General features: G+C 40.5%; 1 protein-coding gene across 5 annotated transcripts in view; it reads right to left on the bottom strand.

Moving 5' to 3' along the window:
- Positions 1 to 299: 299 nt before the first annotated feature.
- etv4 (ETS variant transcription factor 4) overlaps positions 300 to 26,039 on the bottom strand; it is a 105,899-nt gene continuing 80,159 nt past the window's right edge. For all 5 annotated transcript variants that reach the window (XM_069907369.1, XM_069907368.1, XM_069907372.1 and 2 more), the window contains 4 exons: positions 22,031 to 22,099; positions 14,190 to 14,359; positions 3,649 to 3,750; positions 300 to 679 (listed from right to left, as the gene is read on the bottom strand). In XM_069907369.1, coding sequence (XP_069763470.1) covers positions 458 to 679; positions 3,649 to 3,750; positions 14,190 to 14,359; positions 22,031 to 22,099 — 563 coding nt within the window. In that variant the 3' untranslated portion in view covers positions 300 to 457. The remainder of the gene's footprint in view (positions 680 to 3,648; positions 3,751 to 14,189; positions 14,360 to 22,030; positions 22,100 to 26,039) is intronic.

Genomic DNA, 26,039 nt, shown 5'->3' on the forward strand with positions numbered 1-26,039 from the left:
AAAGTATATCCGGGCAGTGACTAGCATTTCAATATCCCTCATGCTGACCAAAAGAGTCTGACAGATTTTACGAGGAAATGATTCGTCAACAAAGCGCAAAGTAATAGTTTTCGATTGAAACGTATTGAAAAGAAGCAAGGATGTTTAATGGGTTGGAGCCACATATCAACTCGCTGCTTTTTTGGGGATGAATGGGAGAACTGAGAAAGGCGGTTCTGCCTCTACTGAAGTCACTTGAACAAGGTGCATTTGTAGTGGGCTTGAGAGTTTTGCAAGAAAGAAGCAGACAAATCAACCAATGTCCTTAAACCACATAGGCTATGACTTTATATCCCAAGTTATTTGTTATATGTACTTCTGAAGCAACAGATTCTAACGTATAATTACTATCAGTTTCTAATAGTTAGAGCAGTGCAATTAGAGAGATTAAAAAACAAGTATTTCCACTTGTTGTTCATCAATACATGTATCCTTTGTTATAGTGCTGTGAATTGATGCAGCCATTGTCTGGCATGTAGGTGGTGTTCTCATCCAGGTGAGACAGGGGTACAGTGTCCTCTTCATTGATGTGCCGATCAAATTCCGACTTCAACAGTGGCCGCTGATTGTCAGGGAATGCCAAGGAGAAGAGTGCTTCCGGTTCACAGACGAACTTGTACACATATCGCTCACCGGCCACCTGCAAACACCAAAGGTCATTGGAATAGGTGGAAACAGGAATCTTATTCTGCACAAGGACACTGTCAATGTTTCACACCACAGCTCAAAATTGTGGTTTCCATTAATCAACTATTTTTCCATCAGATTTTGACCCTTTTTATTAACGATTTGTAATTTTTTTTTCATCTTGCTCAATAACTATTTTTTATTTGTGAGCTTAGATGAGGCTGATATCATCTCTCACTAGCACAGACATTACAAGCCATTTGTAGTGGTGCATGAGATTAGATAGGAAAATAATATTTCTCGATTTCACATTGGGAAATATTTCCCTGAAGTGTGGAGCAGAAAAGATCTCAGCAATAGATTGAAATATTTTAAAACTCAAGCTTGGCTCCTAAGTCAGTAAATTGAATGAAAAGCATTTGATCTCTTCCTTTCCCTTTCACAGTAGTTAGGAAGCACTTAGTCCAGTTACAGATAGATCGGAGTCCATGGTAAATGCAGAACAAAAAATGTTTCCATCATACGAACAGCCCTGTACCATTTGTTAACAAATCTTAACACTCACTTAATTTAAAAAAAACCTACACATCCCTTCTCCTTTTCCCCACTGTTGCCTACACCAGCCAATTTCTCTCCTTTAGCCTCAATCAAGCAATGGTTATGTATATCAGTCGTAACACATATTGCAAACTGTAAGGGCTCATTTAGTTTAGCCACAAAGATTTTTGGCCTCCTGATTCCATAATGTCTTTAACTCTTGGGTTTCAAGAGGGGAGGAATGGAAAAATCAGCAATGAAATTTACAGCGCCCCAACTCATTGGACTATTGAAAAATCCAGTGTGGCTAAACAACATGGTGACCTCATCAATAATGCATTCCTTCAGAGTGAAGAATATCAAGATGAGGAACAATTAGACTGTTTGTGGTTTTGATATTGATTACATTTGCTGCTTTATTTGGGGTTTTTCCACAAGAACCATACCATCTGGCATTTACCAGGATTTCCAGATGACTAGTCTGGACCTTTATCCCTCCACAACAAGTCTGATCAATCTACAAACAGGAATACATTTATCGGAGCCGCTAATATATCACTGGAGGTTATCTCACTGGGCTACAAACACAGGGATCACTTTGGAGCCTAGATACGATTGGACTACCGAAAACATTTATCTTCGGTCGGATGGAAACGGATGGCAGGATAACCTTTAATGACATAGTTAGCTGGGTGGGGATTAGAACATAAGTAGGAACAGGAATCGGCCACCCGGCCTGTCAAACTTGGCTGATCTGCCTTTTCCCCATATCCCTTAATTTCCCCCACTTTGTAAAATCTATCCAACCTTATCCTAAGTATATGTACTGAGGTAGGCTCCACTGCTTCAATATGATGTGAATTCCACAGGTTTATCACCCTTTAAATAATAATCTGATATTCCATTTTACTTTCCAAAGTGGATAACTCAGATTTACCAACATTGTACTCCATCTTTCCCATTCACTTAACCTATCTCTATCTCTCTGCACACTCTCCACATCCTCTGCACAAGTTACTTTTCCATTCAATTTAGTGTCATCATCACATGTAGATACACTACACTCTGCCCCCTCTTCCAGATCGTTTATGTTTATCGTGAAGTTGTGGGCCCAACACTTAACCCTGCGCACTCGCTCACCACTTACTGCCAACCAGAAAAATACTCCTGCATCCCAACTGTATGTTTTCAATTGCTTAATCATTCCTCTATCCATGCTAATATATCACCCCCAAATCTATGCATCCTTATCTTCTGAATAAGTCCTTTTTGCGGATCCTTATTGAGCACCTTCAGAAAATCCAGGTGAACAACGTCCACTTGCTCTCCTCTCTCTACTGCGCTCGTTATATCCTCAGTAAATTTATCAACCAGGACCTTCCTTTGCTGAATGCATACTGTGTCAGCCTGATGGATCCATTTTGCTCCAGATGCCTCACCCTTTCTTCTCTAATCAAAGCTTCAAGCATTTTCCCAACTACAGGTGTTAAACTAACTGGCCTATAGTTATCAGCCTTTTGACTACATCCTTTTTTGAACAGTGGTGTGACATTCATCGCCTTCTAATCCACCGGGACCTGCCCAGAGTCCAGAGAATTTTGGTAAATTATTACCAAAGTCTTGAGTATAACTTCTGCCATTTTTTTTTCCAGTACACATGGATGCAGAACCAGGGGATTTATCCATCTTTAGACCTTCAAGTTTTCTGAGAACTACCTCCTTAGTGATAGCCATTACATCCAGGTCCTCACCTGGTTAACCAATCCTATATCCATGCTAATAAATCACCCCCAAATCTATGCATTCTTATACACAAGTCTTCTATGTGGCACTTTATCAAATACCTTCTGGAAATCTGTGAAACTTAATACTAGCTGGAGAAGGGAAGGGAGATAGGGAGCATTACCTGGAAATAACATTAAACTGGCTTTGTAAATATTTTACAGAAAATATACAATATAGAAGAAAAGCTCAACCACCATCCTCATTTAACTCCCTCCGTGTAGCTCATTCACCTAGTTTACCCTTAAGTGAAGTAACACAATTCATTGCAATCACTCCCTATTGGAATGAGTTTCACTTTCCAGCTGCACTGGGTATGGACATCTAAATTCTTCCCACATGGATCATCTGCCTATACCTATTTTGGCAAAATAAAGACAACCATTTGGCCAGCTCACCCCTCTTTCCAAGAGGAAGAAACTCGAGCCTTTTCGTTATTTTCTGATGGCCAGAATCCAACAGATCTGGTAGTAAATTGAAAATTTTATTTTGCAATCTCTCCTGTGCATCTCAATATAAATTCTGTTTTTTTTTTGGCTAGTCAGCTGACCTTAAACCAACAAAAAAAAATTGATACTCAATAATCTTGGTGGACATAGCAATTCTGATGAGCAATAAATTTCACTATTAAGGTTCTTAATTTCACGAGTGGATAAAACTAACTTTTTGCATGATACCCTTCTCATAATAGTAGCGAAGAGAGCGGCTAAGTTTATCGTAGTTCATGGCAGGTCGGTTCTTTTGCATCCCCCAAAGTCTTGCCACCTATAAAATGAGAAAATCATAGTTACAATGTGTGCACAAATAATGAAGTGGTTCTGTTCTTTCCCAGCGACCATGTAAACTCAAGACATGGTTATTGTTTTAAGGAAGGGAAAACCCCAGAGATGTACAATCTAGTGAACCATCAGAGGGGGAGAGAGTGAGCAAATTCAATTTCGTGTAAGTCACCATTTTGGAGGACAGTCCTGGACCCGGAACGCGAATGTCATCCTGGAGAGAGCACGTCAGTGCCTCAACTTCCTGAGGAATCTGTGGAGGTTCGGCATGGCATTGGCAAAGCTCCACATAAGTATAGTGGAAAGTGCGCCGACCAGCTGCATCATGGCCTGGTATGGGGGCACAATTGCCTTTGAGTGGAATGCCCTGCAAAAGGTAGTGGACACAGCCCAGTACATCACAGGCAAAACATTTTAATATTTCCTTTTTTTTTTTATTTTTTAAATTTCCACTTCTAAAAAAAACCCCCACATTTTTGTAATATTGACACCTTGATTGCATGTTAATTGCACACCTCCACTGCATCAGGAATCTATTTAAAACATTAGATATTGAAATTATTTTCATGCTCTAAAGGTTCTCAACCTTATTCTTTCCACTCACATTAAGCATTTCCTATGTGTAGAGCTCGTCGAAAGAACCAAAGACTTGTTGATCCAAACCAAGGCTTTTATTAGCAAAAGACCGGAGCTCTTCACAGGTGGCCGACCAGTCCGGAATGATCCGACCTGGCTAGGGACACAACCCTTTAAGGCCCAAACAATAGGTGTGGCTTAGCTCTCAGCCAATCGCTGTAAGCACAGTCTAGATACAGTAACTATATACACTATGTACATTGGTGATAGATCTGTACTATCACACTATGCCATTGGTGCTCTGTGATTAGTAAGGGATTGCTCAAGGTGATATGTGGGTGGGAAGAAAAAGGTTGAAAACCACTGTTTTAATTGTACCTCATTGACTCGTTATGTGCACGGTTTCATAACTCCAAAGGAAATGGGCCATTGACAATTTTTCTCAAGCAAAATATTTCAGTAACAATTGGGTCTAGAGCAGAGATTCTCAACTTACCCTTCCCACCCACAAACCACCTTAAGCAATCCCTTACTAATCACAGAACACCGATGGCATAGGGATTACTTAAAGTAGTACGAGAGTGGAAAGAGAAAGGTTGACAAACCACCTTAAGCAATCCCTTACTAATCACAGAACACCGATGGCATAGGGATTACTTAAAGTAGTACGAGAGTGGAAAGAGAAAGGTTGACAAACCACCTTAAGCAATCCCTTACTAATCACAGAACACCGATGGCATAGGGATTACTTAAAGTAGTACGAGAGTGGAAAGAGAAAGGTTGACAAACCACCTTAAGCAATCCCTTACTAATCACAGAACACCGATGGCATAGGGATTACTTAAAGTAGTACGAGAGTGGAAAGAGAAAGGTTGACAAACCACCTTAAGCAATCCCTTACTAATCACAGAACACTGATGGCATAGGGATTACTTAAAGTAGTACGAGAGTGGAAAGAGAAAGGTTGAGAACCGCTGCTCTAAATATGCATATACAGTTGCTCCTTGATAAAACCCTTTGTAAGTGGAAAAATCGCAAGTCAAAAAAGATACAGTACAACATCTACTGAACATTGTAGCGTAACCTACCTTAAACACGCTCAGAACACTTGGCATAGCCTATAGTTGGGCAAACTTATCTAAAATGAAGTCTATTTTGAATACCTATTATTCCACACTGAAAAAAAATTAAACAAAATATAGCGAAAAAAATCTTACATCGGATCATCGTATGTAGAGGTGCATGTGTATAACAATTGTGTATGGAACTTAGCTATCAAAAATCAATTCAATTGCAATCACCTAGTGGAAGTATGGATTTGATGATGAGATGAAGGCTACTATCACATAAAATCATCTGAGAGGCACTTGGGTAAGATACTAGCCAGACAACGAGATCTATAAAATTAGAACCATGTGGAGTTGAGGGCAAGGAAGTGCACGCTGAGGGGTTGAATGCTTACAACTGAAGAGAACATGAGATGATTGCTGTGTGTTTTAAGTGGATAAAAGCTGCACTTGCAGGTTGGTGAAGGCATGTTTACAGAATGCAACATAAAAAAAATCTATGCTGACATCTTTAAAATAGGTTTACTTTATTATTATTCCAAGTTTCCTTCCTCCAAGTTGCCTCCTGGGATGCAGTTTGATGGGGATTTGTAATCATCAATAATTCATTATTTCAATAGTTCATTAGTTGCAGCTTGCCAATCTCAAAATGACCAGTTTAACCCTATTCTATTTTCTGGACACTGAGCGGTGTTGGCTGTTTACCCCGGCTAAAGTAAAACACAGTGAAATGTGGATTATGCTTCAAACTGTAACTATCTTTGGGGGGGTAAAGTTGGAGCAGGTCAAAGGGCTAATTTCTGTACTTTAGATCAGATCTCTCACTTGCGTCTTCCTCCGAGTAGTATTAAATGGAGGCAAACTGGCTACACTCAAAAAGGCAATGCATTAATGATGGTACTAACTGGCAGTTTAACAATGTGCCTGAATGCATAATAATTTCTGTCAGCTTTAAACATCAAGGGAGAGTAAGTCTGTTGAAAGGGTTCATCCTTGATAACATTGGCACTGATCTTATCAGGTTATTGCTCAGATGTAAATGTTATGGATCTTTAACTGTCAGCATTTGGCTCTGGCTGGGGGTGACACCTTTACCATGTCGGCAAATAAATATGATTGCACAGCCTGAAGAAAGCAAATGCTCATCCCAGGTTGTTTGTGTATCCCACATTGTGGTTAACATTGGTGGTGTTCTCTTGTTGCTTACTGCTTGAGGTGAGGGGCTCAGGAAAGACCCAGATACAGTTCTTGAAAAATTGAAGGTTCAAGAGTAAAGGCACTGATTCCTTTATAATTGGAGTCTAATCCATATTAAATATTCTTTCACAGCCTCTTTGCATTCTCCTCATACATTAATCTTCCATCTTGCTTTGTACAACAGGTTCCAGAAAACGCAAATTATTCGTACTTGGCCTTCTGGTCAAAGCCTTTAAGATAAATTATAATGTGTCAGAGCTGATCATTGCAGAACTCAGAATCTGCCAACCTGATAACAAGTATTGTTTTACTTTTTAGTTTGTTGATCCACTTCAAATATTAGCTCCTCCCCCCCCACCCATGAACTTTAATTTTGTGCAATAAACTCTTGTTTAGTTATGTTATTTGATGCCTCATTCTGTTCTGCCTACCCTGCTGGTTATAGGCAGCAGAAATCTCAGTCCCAACAGCCAGAGACCGCTGATTTGACAATTGCAACTTTATTTTGATAAATCCACATTGTTCTGCTTAAGTCTGTTGAATTTTATTGATGTTCTGTTGAGGTGTTTCTACTAATAGATTTCACAACTTTCCATATTTCTAACATCAAGTTAAATGGCTTTTAGTTTAATATCCCCCCCCCCCCCCCCTCAATGTCTTGAGAAACTGATTTAAAGCACACAACATTCTGGAAGATTATTATTTCTGCAACCACCTCTTTTCGACACTATGAAGTAGGCCAGGGGTGGACACCTTTTTTAAAATACTCACATTCCATCCTAAGTATTCCCTATACCATAAGTGCTCTGTGATTAATAAGGGATTGCTTAAGGTGGTATATAGGTGAAAGAAAAAGTTTGAAAGCCCATTGTTTTAATCATAACTCATTGACTCGTTATGTGCACGGTTTCATAACTCCAAAGGAAATGGGCCAATGACAATTTTTCTCAAGCAAAATATTTTCAGTAACAATTGGGTCTAGAGCAGTGATTCTCAACCTTCCCTTTCCACCCACATACCACCTTAAGCAATCCCTGACTAATCACAGAGCACCGATGGCATAGGGAATGCTTAAGGTGGAATGAGAGTTTTAAAAAGGTCCCCACCCTTGATGTAAGCATTCAGCTTGGGATTTGTTGGTTTTTACTGGGATCTCATTTTTTTTTCCAAATAGCAATTTCTTTAAGATACACGATCTCAATTTCATTTCTCTCCATTAAATACTGCCAAAAACAGTGTGTGAGTGCATGCATGTGCGGCCAGAATGAAGCAAAGCTGCAACACATGCCCACAGGTGAATATCTTGCCAGTGGCCATCTTAGTGAGATTGAAGTACAAAACGATGCATTTGAGAGAGCGAACAATCATTTGACAGGAGAATATCCTTAAATCATGATCGGTCTGGAGTTAACGAGTGTGCTAAATGACTGGCTTTACCATGGTGACCATGTTACAGATCAGCATGGTGCTCAATGAGTCATCTGCTCAGCCGAGTTAGTACTCTTAATAGGTTGGTACAGAGAGCAAAGTCTAACACTTGTCCCACAAGAAAGTAAAGGAAAATGTAGATCATAGAACGTGGATCACTACAGCACAACCTACATATTCCTACCTCATTTCCCTCAATTTTTCTCTCATCCATAGACTCTCTTAAATGCCCCTAGTGTTTTAGCCTCCACCACCATATGTGGCAAGGCCTTCCAGGCACCTACAACTCTGTGTAAAAACTTAGCCCTGATGTCATTCCTAAACTTTCCTCTCCTCTCTTTGTACAGATGTCCTCTGGTGTTTGCTACTCCCTCCCTGGGAAAAAAGATGCTAGCTATCCACCTTATCTTATATTTAAATTTAAAATTTAGACATACAGCATGGCAACAGGCTATGAGCCCATGCTGCCCAATAGACCCAACTGACCTACGACCTCGATATGTTTTGAACAGTGAAACGGCGAAAGGAAACCGGAGCCCCCAGGGAAAACCCATGCAGACACAGGGAGAAGGTGCAAACTCCTCACAGACAGCGTGGGATTCAAACTCCAGTCCCATTCACTGGTGCTGAAACAGCATTGCACTAACCGCTATCTATACCTCTCAGAATCTTGTCGACCTCTATTAAGTCACCTCTCTTCTTCGTTCCAAAGAGAAAAGCCCAGGCTCTGCTAACCTTGCCTCATTCAATACATTCTCCAGTCCAGTCAATATCCTGGTAAATCTCCTCTGCACCCACAGCTTCCACATCCTTATGCATGTGAAGAACCCAGGTATGTAAATTATAGAGGTGTCTCTTAGTGGCTCAGCTGTTTAACCTTGAGACCCCGCAGGTGAGCTACACTTCAGTTTGGCTGATAGCTACACATTTGTATTTTCCCAGCAATCATCTCTGGATGAATATTGGGACTGACAAACATAACTAACTCACTTCCTGCCCCCCCCACCCCCCATAGGTCCCACGTTTCTGACCTCCTGACATCACCTTCCCCCAGTGTCCTGCCTGTGTGAGACAAGCTCAGTGAGGTAGAACAGCAAAGTCACAGAGAGCAGATTTTACTGGGAGGACAATGTTTGGTGTAGCATTCACAGAGAATGGTAACCAGGCATAAAATTAAACTCTGAATGGGGAAGAAGCCGGAGGACTGGCAATGGCGATTTAGGTGGTAGGTGACTAATCACTAAAACGGAGTATTCATATATAATTAGTTTTTGAATAAATCCAGATCTAAGTGTACATTTTATTTCATAGTTAGTTCAAGTTTTATAACTTAAGTTTACCTTCATATCTTTCAGTGCTTTCTCCTGGTTGTGAAGGAATTTATTTGAAATATTACATTATAATGAGCATTATAAATCAGGTACAAACGTGCTGTAGTCTTGGCAAGCTAACCCTCTCTAATGCAATTTTTCAAACTATAATATTCAAAAGCCCTCCTTTAATCAGCCCATCTGAGCATCAGGCAATACTCATGCAAACAATGAACCATGGCATACAAATCCCAAGATGGAAAATCAGCTCAGTCCTTAATGGATTCTGGCAGATAAACAAATGTCAAAATTGCACAGCTACTTATGGTTTGACTGAAGGCACCGTTTTTCATATCCACCTGATTTAGTGCCCTGTGGGAGGCACTTTGATCTCTGGGTCCTGGTCTATAAAAAATCAGATGGAGACCTCATGGTTGATGCATTTGCTGATCTGCAATGCAGGCAGATGGAGCAAGTGACAGAATTAATGAACAAAGTTACCCTCCGACCATCACCAGAGCTTCCCAGCAATAGAAGTGAGCCTGAAATCCAAGAATGAGGAGGTCTAATTAAATTTTCGGTGTCACACACACAAAGAGGTAAAATGCAAAAGTCTGCAGATACTGGAGCTGAAGTAAAAAATACCGACACTAGAGAAACTAAGCTGGTTAAACAGTGTACTTTATATTCCCTGTGAAAATGGCAGCGCTGCCGGAACCGTTGGCGTGGACCCACGGGGAGCAAAGGAGCGGAGATGCAGCGCTCCTGCGGGATCCAACCGCCCAGTCGACTGGCCGCGTGGGCTTTGAACGACCTGTCGAGTGAGCTGACGATGGTTATAATTGAGATCCGCGAGCATGGGTCTGCACCCAAGATGGCGGCGCCTATTAATCGGCAGCAGTCACGAGGGGTTGCCGACTCTGGGAAGCGGAGGGCTGCAGCAGGGCACCAGAAGACAGGAACATCACCCCACCCCCACCGTCCGAGAAAGAGGAGTGGAGGAGATGATTCATGGGATGGGTGAGCACAGCGACGGTCCAGTGACAAGCTCTGAGGTGGAGGGACCATTGCATGTGACAGGCTACTGGAGCCTCGAAACGAGGAACCCTTGGAATTGTGTGGGCTGCTGGAGTCGGCTCTCGGGAGACTCGTGCCGGTGGGGGGGGGGGGGGGGGAGGAACCAGGTATCGGGACTGGGATACGAGGGGGTGTTGAGGGAGCTAAAGGGTTCTTGACCATGTCAGACGTTTGGATCTGGAGCTCGAGTTGTCACTGGTTTGGACTGGACTCTCTGTGGCTGTGGTGACTGCGGAAGCGCTGAAGGTTACTCGGACACTCGGTTACTCTGTTGGGGGTGGGGGGGCTCTCTTTTGCTTCTCTCTCACTGAGTAAGAAATATAAGAAGTACTTAGGCAATTTCTGCCAGTGGCAAATCTGTCTGCCTTACAGCAGGAAAAAGAAATCTGACACTGTTCTATTAGTATGACAATAAATTGAATCATCATATCTGATGAAGGGCTCAAGCCTGAAATGTTGGTTATGTGTGCTCAAACTACAGGGGAATCACGCTGCTCTCCATTGCAGGCAAAATATTCGCTAGGATTTTCCTTAATAGACTAATACCTCGTGTCGCCGAAAATGTCCTCCCAGAATCACAGTGCGGCTTTCGCGCAAACAGAGGAACTACTGACATGGTCTTTGCCCTCAGACAGCTCCAAGAAAAGTGCAGAGAACAAAACAAAGGACTCTACATCACCTTTGTTGACCTCACCAAAGCCCTTGACACCGTGAGCAGGAAAGGGCTTTGGCAAATACTAGAGCGCCTCGGATGCCCACCCCCCCCCCCCCAAGTACAATGTTTGACCAGCTGAGTGCCTCCAGCAATGTGTTTTTACTTAAGTGAAAGAAGAGTTTATTGTCAGATACACAAGTACAATCAGCAAAATGGACAACCAGAGAAAATCTTAACCCACATTTCAGCTGCACTTCCAAGATTCAACAACCTATCTTTGAATTAATGAGGGAAATGGGATTATTCATTGTCAAAGCTACATTTCTGCTGGAGAACTTTGGTTACCTGCATACTGGGAATTCAGCCCTAATAGTCGTGAAAAGGGGTGGGTGCTTGGCTGAAGCCCTGAGACATATCCCAAGCAGAGAACTTCTCGCAGTTTGTTCTCATAGATTCGCTTTACTTGAAGTAGCTAGAATCAAATCTCAAGCTGCCTTCAAAACTCTCTCCAAAGGTAGGGCGTTAAAAACGCCTGTAGACACTGGGATTGTAGTGCAATACCTAAAAGTGTTGGAGAAACTCACTCAGCATCTATAAAGGGTAGCTAAAGTTTCAGGTCTCATTCCAAATGTGAAGTGTTACGATGAGCATGAAGGCAAAATCAGCACTAGAACTGAACTCCAGAAAAATTATTTGCATTGCAGCTGAATTTTATTTAAATCTTCTTCCCATATTGTCAGAATAATGCTCAACTATTTGAGATTCAGGCAAATGACAAGTGTGAGGTATTTGACATTACTTTGGCTGATGAATCAGTTTTCTGCTCTAAAGCCAGTTATAATAACACTCTCCTTCAATCTGTTTCAGCTCTTGCAAGGCTGACATCATATAATGAAGCAAAGTTCATGATAAACTTTTAACAGGGCCTTAAATCAGTCTTGAAAATGGAACTGTTCAAGTGTTTCTTTTGGAAGTGAGTGATAGATGGAAGGGTTTCTCTTATTTAAAGGTCAGTACCTGTGACTGATTGTGAGTAGGTTATGCTCAAAGCAGTTGTGTGTGTATTTTGATATAGCAGGACAGGCCAAATGGGACTCCTCATCTATCTTAAGACCGCACTTCCCTTAATCAAGCAATGTTCCTCGGTGAACCTGTGGTATAACCAGATCCTAAAAGTTACAGGAAAGTCTAGGACTGCAGCGTTCTTTTTTTATACTTTAATTGAAATGGTCGAGCTGATCACTGTGATGTTATCGACATAGATTGTATGTTATGGCTGTTCTGAGTCCCTAATGTACACTGATACATTGACAGCCAGCTTTGTCAGGCCTTGGGGTTAATCATTTCAATATTATTCTATTCTCATGTGTATTTTCATTTCAAACTCCATCTGTTTTATTTAAATATTTTGCCAATGAGCATATTTCCAATCTCTTACTTTCTGAAACAGTAGAGCTACTGCACCTAGTTCCTGCAGTTTTACCACATCTTCTTCTTCCAATCACAACACCTGTCCAAAGCTCTAACCACAAGCTCCAAGGATGTTACCCAGAATTTAAGAAAGGTGTCCCCAGTAATTGCTGGAGATCACTTTAATTTAATCATACAACATGGTAACAGGGCATTTTGGCCCACGAGTCCGTGCTGTCCAATTTGCACCCCATTACTACATGTTTTTGAACAATGGGAGAAAACCAGAGGCTCCAGAGGAAACCCCACACAGACATGGGGAGAACTGTACAAACTCCTTAAAGACAGTGCCAGATTCAAACCAGGCACTGTAAAGGCATTGCGCTAACCGCTACACCAACCATGGCGTTTAAAGGGCCTGTTACCATGCTGTTATGTCTAGATTTAAATTTTAAATTTAAATTCCTGTTGTTTCAAAGGCTTAATCAAAGTTAAAAGGTACTCTAACCAAAATGCATCCCAGCTGACCTCTCTAAAATAAAGATGACCATGTCATTCTCCACCAAAACCTCTCTACTGTTTGACTGGAGTGGCGAGATTGATATTAAACGCAATTGTCAGAACACAGTGGCATTTACACAGTGGCCTCTAGACCCTTCCACTTCCGTTAATGTTAAGACTAAGTTGAATAATGTTAATGCCACATTTAGAACATGTCAAAACTTCCCTCTGTGCTGCTGTTTGCAGCTGACTCAGCATTCCTGATGTGTGACTAATGCAGACTCCACCACATCATCTGCCATGCCCACCCAGGAAGTAGTCCATCCATATTGTGATCACTTCTCCACAAAACTATTTCAATATTCTCTTGGCCTCTTTAGATGTCTCCTTACCTACAAATGCACTGTTAATATCTAGTTCCATTCATTCTCACTGACCTATTTCCAGCATCTGTCAGATCTAAGGAACTAATTTTTCTTAGTTCTTAGTTTTTCTGCCTATCACAACTTCTAATCTTCTCCAGCATTACATCCCCACTCCTTCCTTTTTCTTGTCCTGTTTTCTGCTTTCGCTTTGTTCAAACCCTTCCAACCCCATCCTCACCTCCCCATGTTCTGCACATTATTGGTGGCTGTTTTTGTAATTCTCTACTCCCTAATATGCCGTGCACCTCTTTCTAAACCCGTCCAGCATCCTTTCCCTCTTTAAACTTCTGTGATCAAGCCTCATAAAACCTCCTCCTTCCGTTCAACATTTAATTGTCAATCGCATTTCTGATTTCTAAATTTTTCAGAGGAATTTAGATTTGATGTATTTTAAAGCTCTATTTGTGTGCCTTTCATATTACATAACAACAGTGCACAGACATCCATAACCTTGTGTTATTATCAATGAATATTGGGAAGGAGAGTGGAAGAGGACATACCCCTTCAACGATCTCAGCTAAGTAAATGGCAACATACAGTGAATTCTCCATCCTTGTTCTCCTCTTTATCCAGAGTTCTCACTCAGTTTCCCTCCTGCCATCCATCCCACACCAAGTCTTCCTCTGTAGGGGAGATATCTGATGCTACCCTTTGATTCGATCTGTTTGAGCCGCTCACACGAAAAGAGCTTCCAGATTTCCATTCCTTTGAGTAAAGACTTAGAAAATGCATCAGATGCCTCACAAGAAAAATTTAAAAAAAAAAATCTTTCCTCTCACCTCCTCTGGCTCAACGAGTTTGAATTCCATTCCTCGGCCAGTCCAAGCAATGAAGTTGGAGTTGGATGGATCATCCAGGAGGGCAACTAGGAACTGCCACAGCTGCAGAGAACCCCGGCGTTGATATAAAGGACCCTCACGATATGTATTGATCTCTTGTTTGATGTCACCTGTCAAACAAACACATCTTCCTCATGGAAACCATCAGGAGATAAACAGAGTAACACCATGCATTGTTAAGTAACTCGCAATTGCTTTTGGTTCTGTTGGCAGAGCTGGATCAGGCAAATTTTTAAATTGAGAAGTCTGGGTTCAGGGCAAAGGCACATAAAGCATGATGGTTGTCAGGTGTAAAGAGCACTTGGCAGATTAAGATGAATTAAGTGGCAGCCATGAGACCAATATTCATTTTGATTGCTTTATAAGCTTGTGGTACCAAAGGCACACAGTAACTGTTCCACAAATTTGACACCTCAAGAAAGTATAATTAAGAGCAGGTCATAACAATGACTATTTATTGCATCTGTGTATTTTAAATCTTTATGCCCTTTACAGAGAAATAAAGTAAATGGTGTTAAAATATAGCAGAGGGCCAATTTAAAAAAATAGTTTGAAAAAAAGTGAGTTGTGGGAAGGTCCAAAATTAAAAGACCGTGCATTTTTGGGAGGACATTTCATTTAGCGAGGCCAGAGTAGTAAAGATTGAACAATAATAACATGATGCACAAAAGAGGGAGGGGACAATGTGTTGAAAAGTGAGGGATTTTGGAAGTTGTGAGGGGTTTCGAGGCAAATAATTAGTGGGGGGGGGGGTTGTGGCACAGTGGTGGTGGTGAAATTTGCCTTTGGTTACTAATATTGGATGGATATGTATTCTATTACTGGTTGGACTCTCCTCCCGCACATTCTTTTTCAGTGGGTGAAGCTGAGAGAAGTTGAATTTCTCCCCCACTGGAATTTAAACTGTGTGTGGGTCCAAGGAATTGGCATTGGCCAGCAAGGATGGGGGTGTTCAGAAGTAAAAGGTCTGCGGACACCATGGTTGAAGTAAAATGCTGGAGAAACTCAGCAGGGCAAACTTTTGGTTTTGATGAAGGGCTCAAGCCTGAAACATTAGTTATGTATCTTTATCTTTGCTATATAAAGTACACTGACCTGATGAGTTTCTCCAGTCTTGTGTTTTTATTTTTGGGGGTAATCAGTGCAGACATAATGGAGAACCTGCTCATTGTTAGTTGGAGTTGATTGAGGTTGAAAGGGTAAGGAGAGTATTGGAATAACCTGGTTTGGATGTGATAAAGACATGGGGGTTTCAGAGCTTTGCAGTAACCTCAAAGTCATCACAACTCTAGGTCTCCAAAGATGTATATGACAGTTTTATCGATGAATAGTCTGTGCATCATAAAACTCAGTGAAGGGCAAAATTGACAACTAAAACAAGTCGGTCATTTCTGGTGGCTTGTTTCTTTCCCAATGTTCAGTTATTTGCCATTATTCCAACAATGGACTGCTATTAGTGTTAGAGAGCTCTCAAGGTGAAACGGAAACCGACCTCTGCAACGTGGGAGGAGAAACCTTTTTATTTGCGTCAATACAAGTACAGTATTTATCCATATCATAAAAAATGCAAAAAAGAATACATCTTTTCATATTTTCTCCCCCTCCCCAAAAAGTAAGAAAGATAAAGAAAAGAAAACTTGCCTGATAATCATATAACCTCTTGATTAATTAAAATTCAAATTTACATAATGATCTTAATATTAACTAAGGTGAGTTGGAGCGGGAGTGGCGAAGTCATAGCAATAAAATCTATACAAGGCTTCCAAATCCTATCAAGTTTTTCTGGTTGATTCCGTAAATTATACATTATTTTCTGGAAGATGAGAGGCAAAAAATGGGGAAAAGCAAGGCCTTGCCCCAGTAAGCATGAAAAAGGAAGAGGGCAGCATGTGGGGGAAAAATACAAAGCCATGGGCGCAGCACTGTTACAGCCCCAGCAACCCAGGTTCAAAACAGGCACTGCCTGTAAGGAGTTTGCCCATTCTCCCTGTGCCTGCGTGGGTTTCCTCCGGGTGCTCCAGTTAATCCCTTACTAATCACAGAGCACCCAAGGTGGTAGGTGAGTGGAACAAAAAAGTTTGGAAATCACTGCTCTAGAGCAAGGGTGCTAACAAATTTGTTTATTTTAATCCTTAATCTCTGTTAGCATCAGTAGGGCTCAACCACTGAGGCAGATTAAGGTTCCACAAATTGTATGTGGTTAATGAAGGAGATGCATGTGAGAGGTTAGGAAAAATGTAACGTCTTTTCATCATAATACCGGTTAGAAAATTACATGTGTTTAAACAGTTTTCTTTAATACTAAGAAACGAAAAAAAATAAGACCAAGTGACGATGGTCTAATCTGAACAGGAGAAAGTTTGAAGCGAACACTTCTCTCACAGTTTGTGCAAAACAGAGCCGAGGGAAAAGGTCAAGTATTACACAACACAATAGCTATGTTCACACTTTACTGTGAGGCTCCCGTGCTGATGGTCTTCAGCAAATTGGAATCCACTCCATTTTCAGTGGAGTCAGGCTGAGCCACTGTTTCCAATGGAAAAGTCACTAGGGTCCTTGAAAGGAAATGTTCCAAGCCAGGAACAGCTTGATTTGTGAAAGACTTGCATTTTAACAGCTTTTAACTCGGACAATTCGCAAGTTTCTTTGTTGTGGATAAAATAATAAAATAATTTTCCACAAGTTTCCCATTTCATTGAGATTAATTAGACAGTGGAATTGGACTAAATAAAAAGAAGTGACCATCCGTGGCCTATTCTTTTCTTTCCCACTACTTCACGATAATTTAATATCAAGCTGGGCTTACTACCCCGCGCTATTTAAAGGAAGGATTTCATTGGTTGACTTTGCATTGTTTGAATCAGATGGAATCGTCACCCATTCCCACAAATTCGGTTTGGTTTTAAAGCCCTCAGCATTACCGCAACTCATCGTGGGAGAAAATGGAAAATTCTTGTATCCCATCTTGTCTGTGAATATGTTCTAAGAATTCATTGTACTTCAATTCAAATCATTGAGATGCAATTTTTTTTTTTACTGGATTCCAGATCCAGGGTAATCTTGCATTCATATATGTCATTGTTCCCATGTTGATCATTGCTGTATAAGCATGCCCCATTCCAGGGAAGGAGCAATATTATTGCTGTTAAATATCCATACATGGTTAAACACCATCAGATAATCCAGAACATTTCACTTTGAACCAGCAGATAATCCCACAAGATCATTAGGTACAAATTCAGCTCTTGCAGTCACAGGCCCTTCGATCCATCAAGCATCCAACTGTACTCAATCCATTTACCAGTAATTAGTGCAAAGGCCATGGTGTTTCAACTGCTTGTCTAGATTTCAACCATCTTCTTGGTGAACAAAATACTGTCTCAGATCTCCTCTTACTTTAAATCTATGAAAACTTCTTTCAGGGATCTGTGCTTTGGGAAAGGTTTTCTACCATCTATTTTCTCTACTGACGTCATTACGGGGGGGTTCGGACTGCACCAGGTGACAGCATCAGAGCGGGTGACACCAAAATGACCATCTATAAAATTTTTGTGCAATGTTTCAGCAGAAATGCATTATTTTTTTATAAAAAATATCCCTGTAGTAAATTATAACAACAAAAACCTTTTTTGTAATCCCAGCTGACATGTATCAATATCCCTACAAGGCTAAAACTCTCTGCTAATTTACTTTTTGAACCTTCCGATGTGCTGCAGTCAGAGCCGTTTACAACAACGCCACGAATCACATGCTTTCGTCTGCACGTGCTACAAGCATGTGCTGTTGTTTTCATTGCTGCTGGTGTTTTTATAGACGCTGCTTTTGTCAAATTTTCTGGTGGTTTAGCTACAATATTGTGATAATTAGTATTTGTGAACCGATATCAAGAACTTTTTCGAGAATGAAGTAATTAAAGGAAAAGGAGGAAAAAAAATCAAAAAAGGGTTCTGCTTAGTTACTAATAATGTAACTAATAATGTAATTCAATATAGAAAGATTTTACATTTAGGCTGTGCGTATGATATTGTAATTTTAATTTTACTAGCTGGTTTATTTCACTAGTATTGCCATTACATTCAGTGATCTACGGGAATTACGATTCACAAGTAACAGTACAAAAAACATTATTGAGGATTCTGTATGGTCTGGCAGGGGAGGAGGTCCATGGGGAGGGGTGGATGGGTAGGGGATAACACCATGAGTTACACACTCAGTGACACCAACCCTAGTGAGGCCACTAACCCTCTCTGTCACCCTTATTCAAGATGCCTTTATGTAATAGTACAGGACACGTAGTATTACACAAAATTGCCTTCTGCCTGCTTTAAGGCAGATAAATTATCGCCTTTAGTGTTAACCTGGTGACCATTACAGTATGAGTGATTATAATTGTCCATCTCTATCAGGTTATCCCTCATAAGCCTAGTTCTTCCACAGAACTGAAAGTTTGCTCTTGGGTGTTGAATTACCAGAGTGGATTTGTGACAATTATGGATCTACAATAATTTTTATTTTCATGACATGGTGAACATTGCCTCCCACATTCAGAATGGAAAATGAGAATTTTATACAAAATATATTCACAAGAAGAGTGGCACAGGGAAGAGAACTAAAAAAACTCCACCTCAGGACACCCCTTGAGGTACTTTCTTTCTCAGCAACTGACCATAGGAGAGGGAAATTGAGGTAGAGAAAGGTTTCCATGGACAGGTCATGGAGCCCCTCAGTGCCCAACCCTTGTTCTGTGATTCCAAAAGATGAAGTAGAGCTTGTAGAGGGTTCCTCTTGTGTCCATCAAGACAGTCAGCAGGTGCAATTTTACTGCAAATGGGAGTTGTGACTTGCAGAATAATTGCCATTCTTCTTGCAGATTGTAACTTCATGTTTCAACATTTTTGGAGGTGGCCTTTGGAGCACACGACACATCTGGCCACAGAGATACTCCACTGACTCGCAGTCCAAGCAGAAGATCCATCTTGGAGAAATGAATACCTTGGGAAAGGGTGCATTTAACCACTCTTGGTTGCTTACAGCACTATTTTCATGGTTATTGTACAGTGAAGTGATCCCTAGTATATCACCTGGGTAAGCTTTCTTGTCCCTTGGGTGATGTTGCAGATGCATACCAGTGCAGCTTTCTTCCAGGAAGCAGCAGCCAGGTCTCTACAGAAGAGAAAATGGGAGTGCTGGCAAGCCACAGCTCTCAGACAGCACAGCCAGGCTGCCACCACTCTGTGTGCTACCCAATGACCACACGAGTTGGCCAGATCCCTCCTGGTGGGGGAAGGGGGTGGAAATAGCTGACTAAAACAACAAATTGGTCCCAATGTGCTTAGACATAACTAAGTGATATGTTATGGTCTAAGTAAGTACATTCTGAGGCGAACTGTTGATGTTATTGTAGCTGCATGGGGGTGGTTTCCTAAGCTGGCTGATGTTTCAAAATTTTCACCACCTTGTTGCATGATACAAGCAATCTTCCCCACATCTCAGAAATTTGTCTCAACGGAATTCACAAATTATTACCAAAAGGTCTAGGTTATGGAAAAAAAATTTGGAACATAGTTATGTGGAACTAGCAAATGTTTTCAAGCCGATGACGTGCACGCGCCATCTTGATGCACGCGCAGATGACATGGCTTCACATTGCAGAAAATTGCTTTCCAGGAATACAACCCCATGGAAAGGAGGGGTCTCCCGCACTGTCCTTTTGAGGTAATAAAACAACTCGAACTGCTTTGCCCTTTTTTAGAATATTTTGATTAAAGATTTGGACAAGGTTTTTGTGACTGTTACACCACAATCAATCAGTTGAAAAGCACCTATTAAATTTAGTGGTTTATTATGAAATATACTAGGTGCAGGACTATGTACATGGATTAAATAAAAACATTTGACTGAATTTAATTGGTATGAAAACATTTTGCATGCACATTTGAGTGCTCAAGCCACGTCCAAACAATAATCAGTCACCAAGTAGTTGTGGGCACAGGTTCATTTTAATTGAGGAAACACAGTTCATTGCTTCTTATCAAACCAAGTTGCAGTTGCCCCTAATTGAGAATTTTTCTGTAACTGAAGGGTCTTTCTTTTCAGTGAAATGGCACGTTTTCATATTTATTTTTATGATCTCAGTTAGGTCTAGATATCCCCATAACATGAAATATTTCAAATTTTAAAATATGGAATTAAAAAAATCAGCAAATGTTATGAATTTGTGATTCTTCAGCAAAATCTCAAATTCCCCATTCATAAAAATAAAAGAAATTAGGCCCTGCTTATACATTGCAGTTACTGTGCAATGCTCATCTTTCTAAGGTCACAAGAATTATAATGTATTTATTTAAAATCAATGGGAATAATTGCACATCAGGTGAGTGAAAAAGGTGGTCTTCACCACTTCGGCTTTGCTTGATACAAAGCCAAACTCTGAAACAGAATTATACTGGATCCAGATAGTCAAGTGGGTTATCTTATGAATGGAAATGTTCATGGCCATTTGAGACCAGTGAGTGGAGCTCTGTACACATATCTGAAATTTTAGTGGCTTTTCCTGAACAGTTTAAGAAGTTAGTGAAAGTTAAAGCAATGTAATTCAATAAAGGCCACACAGCAGAAGTTTCTAAAGTACTCCACAGAATTAAGCAGACAGGTATACTCTGCCTTACGAATACTCGTTTTGCGCAAATTCGCTTTTACGAAGAAACCTGTGCTCACTTTTACGAAAGGATTTCACTTTTACCAAAGCAGTGAGCCATTATAGAGGCATCCCAAGCAGCTCTCCCTCGATCTCCTGCACCACCCGAAGTTAGCTTAACTACACGGTACATTCATTATTTCAACTTTATAGGCTGCGCATTTAGCATACTATTCCTGTTTTTAACAAATGTCAGGGTTATTTTAGGTTTTATGTGCTATTTGGTGGGTCATTTTTTTGGGGTCTGGGAACACTCAAAAAATTTTTCCCATAGAAATCGATGCTTTACACCATTTTGCCTTACGAAAGGTTCTGTAGGGACACTCTAGTTTCGTAAAGCAGGGTATGCCTATATTAGGATAGGTGACCAAAGAAGCAGGTTCTGAAGGAACACCCAATTTTTAACATGTAAGAAAATTTTGGATGGGAGGGATATGGAGGAATAGGGACTGGGTGCACGTCAGCGGGACAAGGCAGATTAATAGTTTGGCATAGACTAGAAGGGCCAAAGGGCCTGTTTTCTCTGCTGCAATGATCTATGGATCTAATTGGAAGAGAAATGTGGAGAGGCAGAGAGATTTAGTCAGTGAGTTCCAGAGTATATTGTCAGAGCACATCAAAGCAAATGAATGATCCATGAAACAATGAAAATTGATCTGAGGTAAAAGCAGATGCAATGGTAGAATCATCACAAGATTGAACCAATAGTTGATAAACATTGAGGACATGAATGAATGAAGAGTTCATGGTAACCTTGTCTGTACTTTCTGCAAAATAATCAGTAAAGTATAGCCTCTAATATAGTATTTGGTAGAAAATGAGCAAGCCGAAGAACCTTTTTAAATTCGATGGAGGTGGGAATAGGAGTTTAGAGTAAAAATTTGTCTGTTTCCAGTTCTAGACATGCACATTTCACGTGGATCCAATGTGCTCCACTGGTCAGGGATGGAAGATAGCACAACTTCTGATTGATAGTTATGTGTGCATTTAGCCCTAAGCATCAAAGACTAATTAAATAGACGTTACTTTTTTTTGTAAAATTTAACCATTGCCCACCAGAAGCCAGAACATTAAAAGTCCTAACCTTCAAGTTTTTCAGGAACTACAGACGCGTCGTCACTGTACGATCTCAGGTGTTTCTCATATGAAAAGCCTGGAAATATAAAGAATAATTAATAACATTACTATTGCATCCCACTAATTTGTCCAGTTAGAAAAGAATTCACATTGGACTTTGATAAGCACTGAGAACAGATTCATGATACCACACCCTCTACAGTGACCTTTCATTGATTTTTGGATTAGTACTTTATTCTGGATCTCAATTCACCGTTTGTAGTCTTTAAACAGCTGTAATGTTCATCTTTGAAAAGTCAACTGCTGGCAAGTTCTAGAACCATAAAACTAAGTGACGGGCAGTTCTTGGGTGCAAGAATAGATGGAATTAAAAAGGGACTATTGGGAAATTGTTGGCAATGTTACTCATTGGACATCAAATTTATACTGGATTGGTAACATGAAACAAGTGAAATGGAATACCGGAAGGTTAATACATCTGTTGGAAGACATGTTGCACCTATCAGTACCAACAACTGAAGTTAAATTTCCTTATGTTCATTTTTAAGGGGAGTCCACTCTAAATCCAGTGCATCTAACTTCCCAAAAAAATCAAGGAGATGAAATACTATAACTCTCAAAAGTAAAGATGCCTTTGCTTCTGTTCTGAACTGGAATCTAGTAAAGGAATACAAATCTGCAGTGCTGTAATTGTTCAATAACCACTTCAAAATCTACCTTTACTGAGGCTTGCTTATTCACGCGTCCATCTTTGTTAACTTTTGATGACTAAATCTCAGATTTTGCTAACTATACTCTCTATATTTGCAACTGAGGGCGGTATCCAAAAATCCCTCAGCCCCCATTTTAACATCTATTTTGAGGTCGTAATTTTTTGTAAAAGGGTTATGGCAAAAAGACAAATTGTGGGGGGAGAAAAGGTTCTTGGGAGCAGGCAAGACTGAACAAATGGAGAAATTGTATGCTATTTTTAAAATGTACCATTTTAAGTGAAACCTACAAATTCCTCCTCAATTGCAGACAGAAAACCAGCTTCAGACGAGATGATAATTCCTCAAGTCAGCAGTGGTCCTCAACCTCTTCTTTCCACTCACCTCCCACCTTAAGTATTCCCTATAGCATCAGTGCTCTGTGATTAGGAAGGGATTACTTAAGGTGGTTTGTGAGTGGGAAAGGAAGGTTGACCCAACTGTTACTGGAATATTTTGCTTGAGAAAAATTGTCACTGGGCCATTTCCTTCGGAGCTATGAAACCCTGAACATAACGAGTCATTTGAGGTACGATTAGAGCAGTGGTTTTCAACCTTTTTCTTCCTACCCACATATCACCTTACTAACCATAGAGCACTTATGCCATAGGGAGTGTTTAAAGTGGTATGTTAGTGAAAAGAAAACAGTTGAGAACCACTATAGTCTTCAAAGGTACTATATAAGAGTATCTTAAGGACAAATTTTCCTTTCTGAATTTATGAGTTGATCATATAACTAATTTTGCTTATAGTTGCTTCATCAGGTATCTGTGGTAACTGATAAATTAAGCAGATTTTCTTTATGGACAGGAGCAGGTCATTCCACACTTCAAGGCATCCTTACATTCAATTAGATCAGGGCAGATCTGTACCTTGAATCCATTTATCTGCTTTCCTTCTAAATCCCATGATAAACCTGCCCCAATAAAATTCTATTGATCTATTCTTAAAAGTTTATTGGCTCTGGGGTGAGTTCCAAGTTTCCACTAATTTATGCAAGCAAACAATATTTTCCAATTTCTAAAATGCCCAACTCTGATTTTGATGGTGTCATTTTGTCCTGAATTCTCCAGCCAAAGGATATAATCCCCCTTTAATTTTTGTAACATTTTTTTAAAGACATGGTAACAGGCCCTTCTGGCCCACAAGCCCGTGCCACCCAATCAACCTATGACTGCCATGTTTTGAAGGGTGGGAGGAAACTGGAGTGCCAGGAGGAAACCCACTCAGACGTGGAAAGAATGTACAAACTCCTTATAAACAGAGCCAGATTCGAACCAGGTCGCTGGTGCTGGTGGGAAGCACGGTTAGCGAAGTGGTTAATGCTGTAACGGTGCCCGCAACCTTGGTTCGAATCCGGCTTTGTTTGTAGGTTCTCCCTGTGTCTGCGTGGGCTTCCTCCAGGTGCTCCACTTCCCCCCCCCCCCCTTCAGAACGCACAGGGGTTGTAGGTTAATTGGATGTAATTGGGCAGTACAGCCTTGTGGGCCAGAAGGGCCTATTTCTGTGTCTAAATTTAATGGTCTACCATTTTTCCATGGTGTTTTTCTGTATTAAACCTTTTGAAATGAAGGGGAAACTAGATGCGTTTCACATCTTGACTGAGCCAACCTCATGAACCTATAATGTAGGATTTCTTGTATGCTTAACAGCAAAACCAGCAATGAGCCATCTCTGAACCAAAGAATCAAGTGAAAGTTTGCAATCCTATTATATCTAGTATAGTGGTAAACAATTAAACACCAAATCAGAGGATTTCAATGCATGTGTAATTCAATAAGGATATCCAAGCGTCCATGCCAAATGTAGAGATGTTATCTTCCCTACTTTAAGGGAGATTTCACTTTAAATAAATGAGACTGTTTCATAAATCTCTTTTTTTTTGCCAAATTACTTTCGATTAAAAGAAAGGGATTTATGAACTAGTTTCACTGTTTAAGGAGAAAGGCTGTGGTCACTTTGATTGTAGTGCAACACACAAAACTGCTGCAGAAACTCAAAAATGTCGCGCAGTTTTTTTTCCCAGGAAGTCAAGGGTAACCCTTGTTTTAAGGCCCGAGCCCTTCATCAAGGTACGAGCAAAAAAGTAGACAGGCACCTAAACAAAATGTGGGGAGAGGAGGGAGGAAGGGGCAGGGAGAGGAGTGAGGGCTAACAGGTGGGAGGGTAGAAGAGAATAAAGTTAAGATTATGGGGGAGGGGGAAGCTCTCTGAATAAGGGGTGAGAAAGGGGAGAGAAGTACAAGGAAAGGGAGAGATGGGGGAAGGAGTTCAATGGAAACCTGAGAAGTCAATGTTAATGCCATCTGGTTGGAGAGTCCCCAGATGGAATATTAGGTGTTGTTCCTCCAATTTGCGGGTAGACTTGGTTTGACAGTGCATGAGGTCATGGATAGACATATTGGTGTGGGAATGCTGTGTGGAATTGAAATAGTTGGCCACTGGGAAGTCCCTGTTATTGCAATAATGTCTAAACGAGTTCTCAATTGTGCATTAAGCCATAATTACTGCTCAGCAAGCCCAAAAATAATATTATCTTTGTGGATTGTAATTCCTTCTGAAAAATATTGCAAATGCAATCATTTTTTAAAAAAAAAGTTTGCTTTAGTTTTCAAATGGTTCATTCATGACATTTCATCTATTAATCATAACAAGTTCTGAACATTATTAGAATCTGAAATATATTTAAAATATTAGCTGAAAAGTGAGCTTTTGTATTTCTGGATTCCTCTTTTCGAGGATTCATTGGTTGCTCACGAAGCGTGACGATAGCACGACTGCTAGGCCACCGGGTTTCCCCTGAACTGTTGCCTGACTAGAACCAATATCAGAAAAGATGATTTTCAGATTAGAAAGGTGGCGCACCTTCTGATTTTTATTTGGTTCATTGACAAGAATATGGCAAATCAGAAAAATCAGAAACCAGAAGTTCTTTCTATTTTCCTGCCTTCCCTCTGCACAACCCTTCACATCTCTTATACTTCAAACGCTTGTAATATGCACCTCGAATACATTCAATGATTCTACCTCCACACGCTCTCTGCAACGGGTTATTTCAAATGGTCACAACCCTTTTAGAAATTCACTGAGGAGAAGGAATTCATTCACATCTCCACTTTAAATGAATGTCCTCTTATTCTGAACCTGGTCTCCTATTACTGGATAGTCCTTGTTCGGATCATGACAACATCTAGCCTATTCACCCAGTGTCCTGACAAACATCTTCAAAAATAATCTGACGATTCATTCTGTGGTTTGGTAAAGTAA

This window comes from Narcine bancroftii, chromosome 12, assembly GCF_036971445.1.
Source record: "Narcine bancroftii isolate sNarBan1 chromosome 12, sNarBan1.hap1, whole genome shotgun sequence".
In the NCBI taxonomy this organism is placed as follows: domain Eukaryota; kingdom Metazoa; phylum Chordata; class Chondrichthyes; order Torpediniformes; family Narcinidae; genus Narcine; species Narcine bancroftii.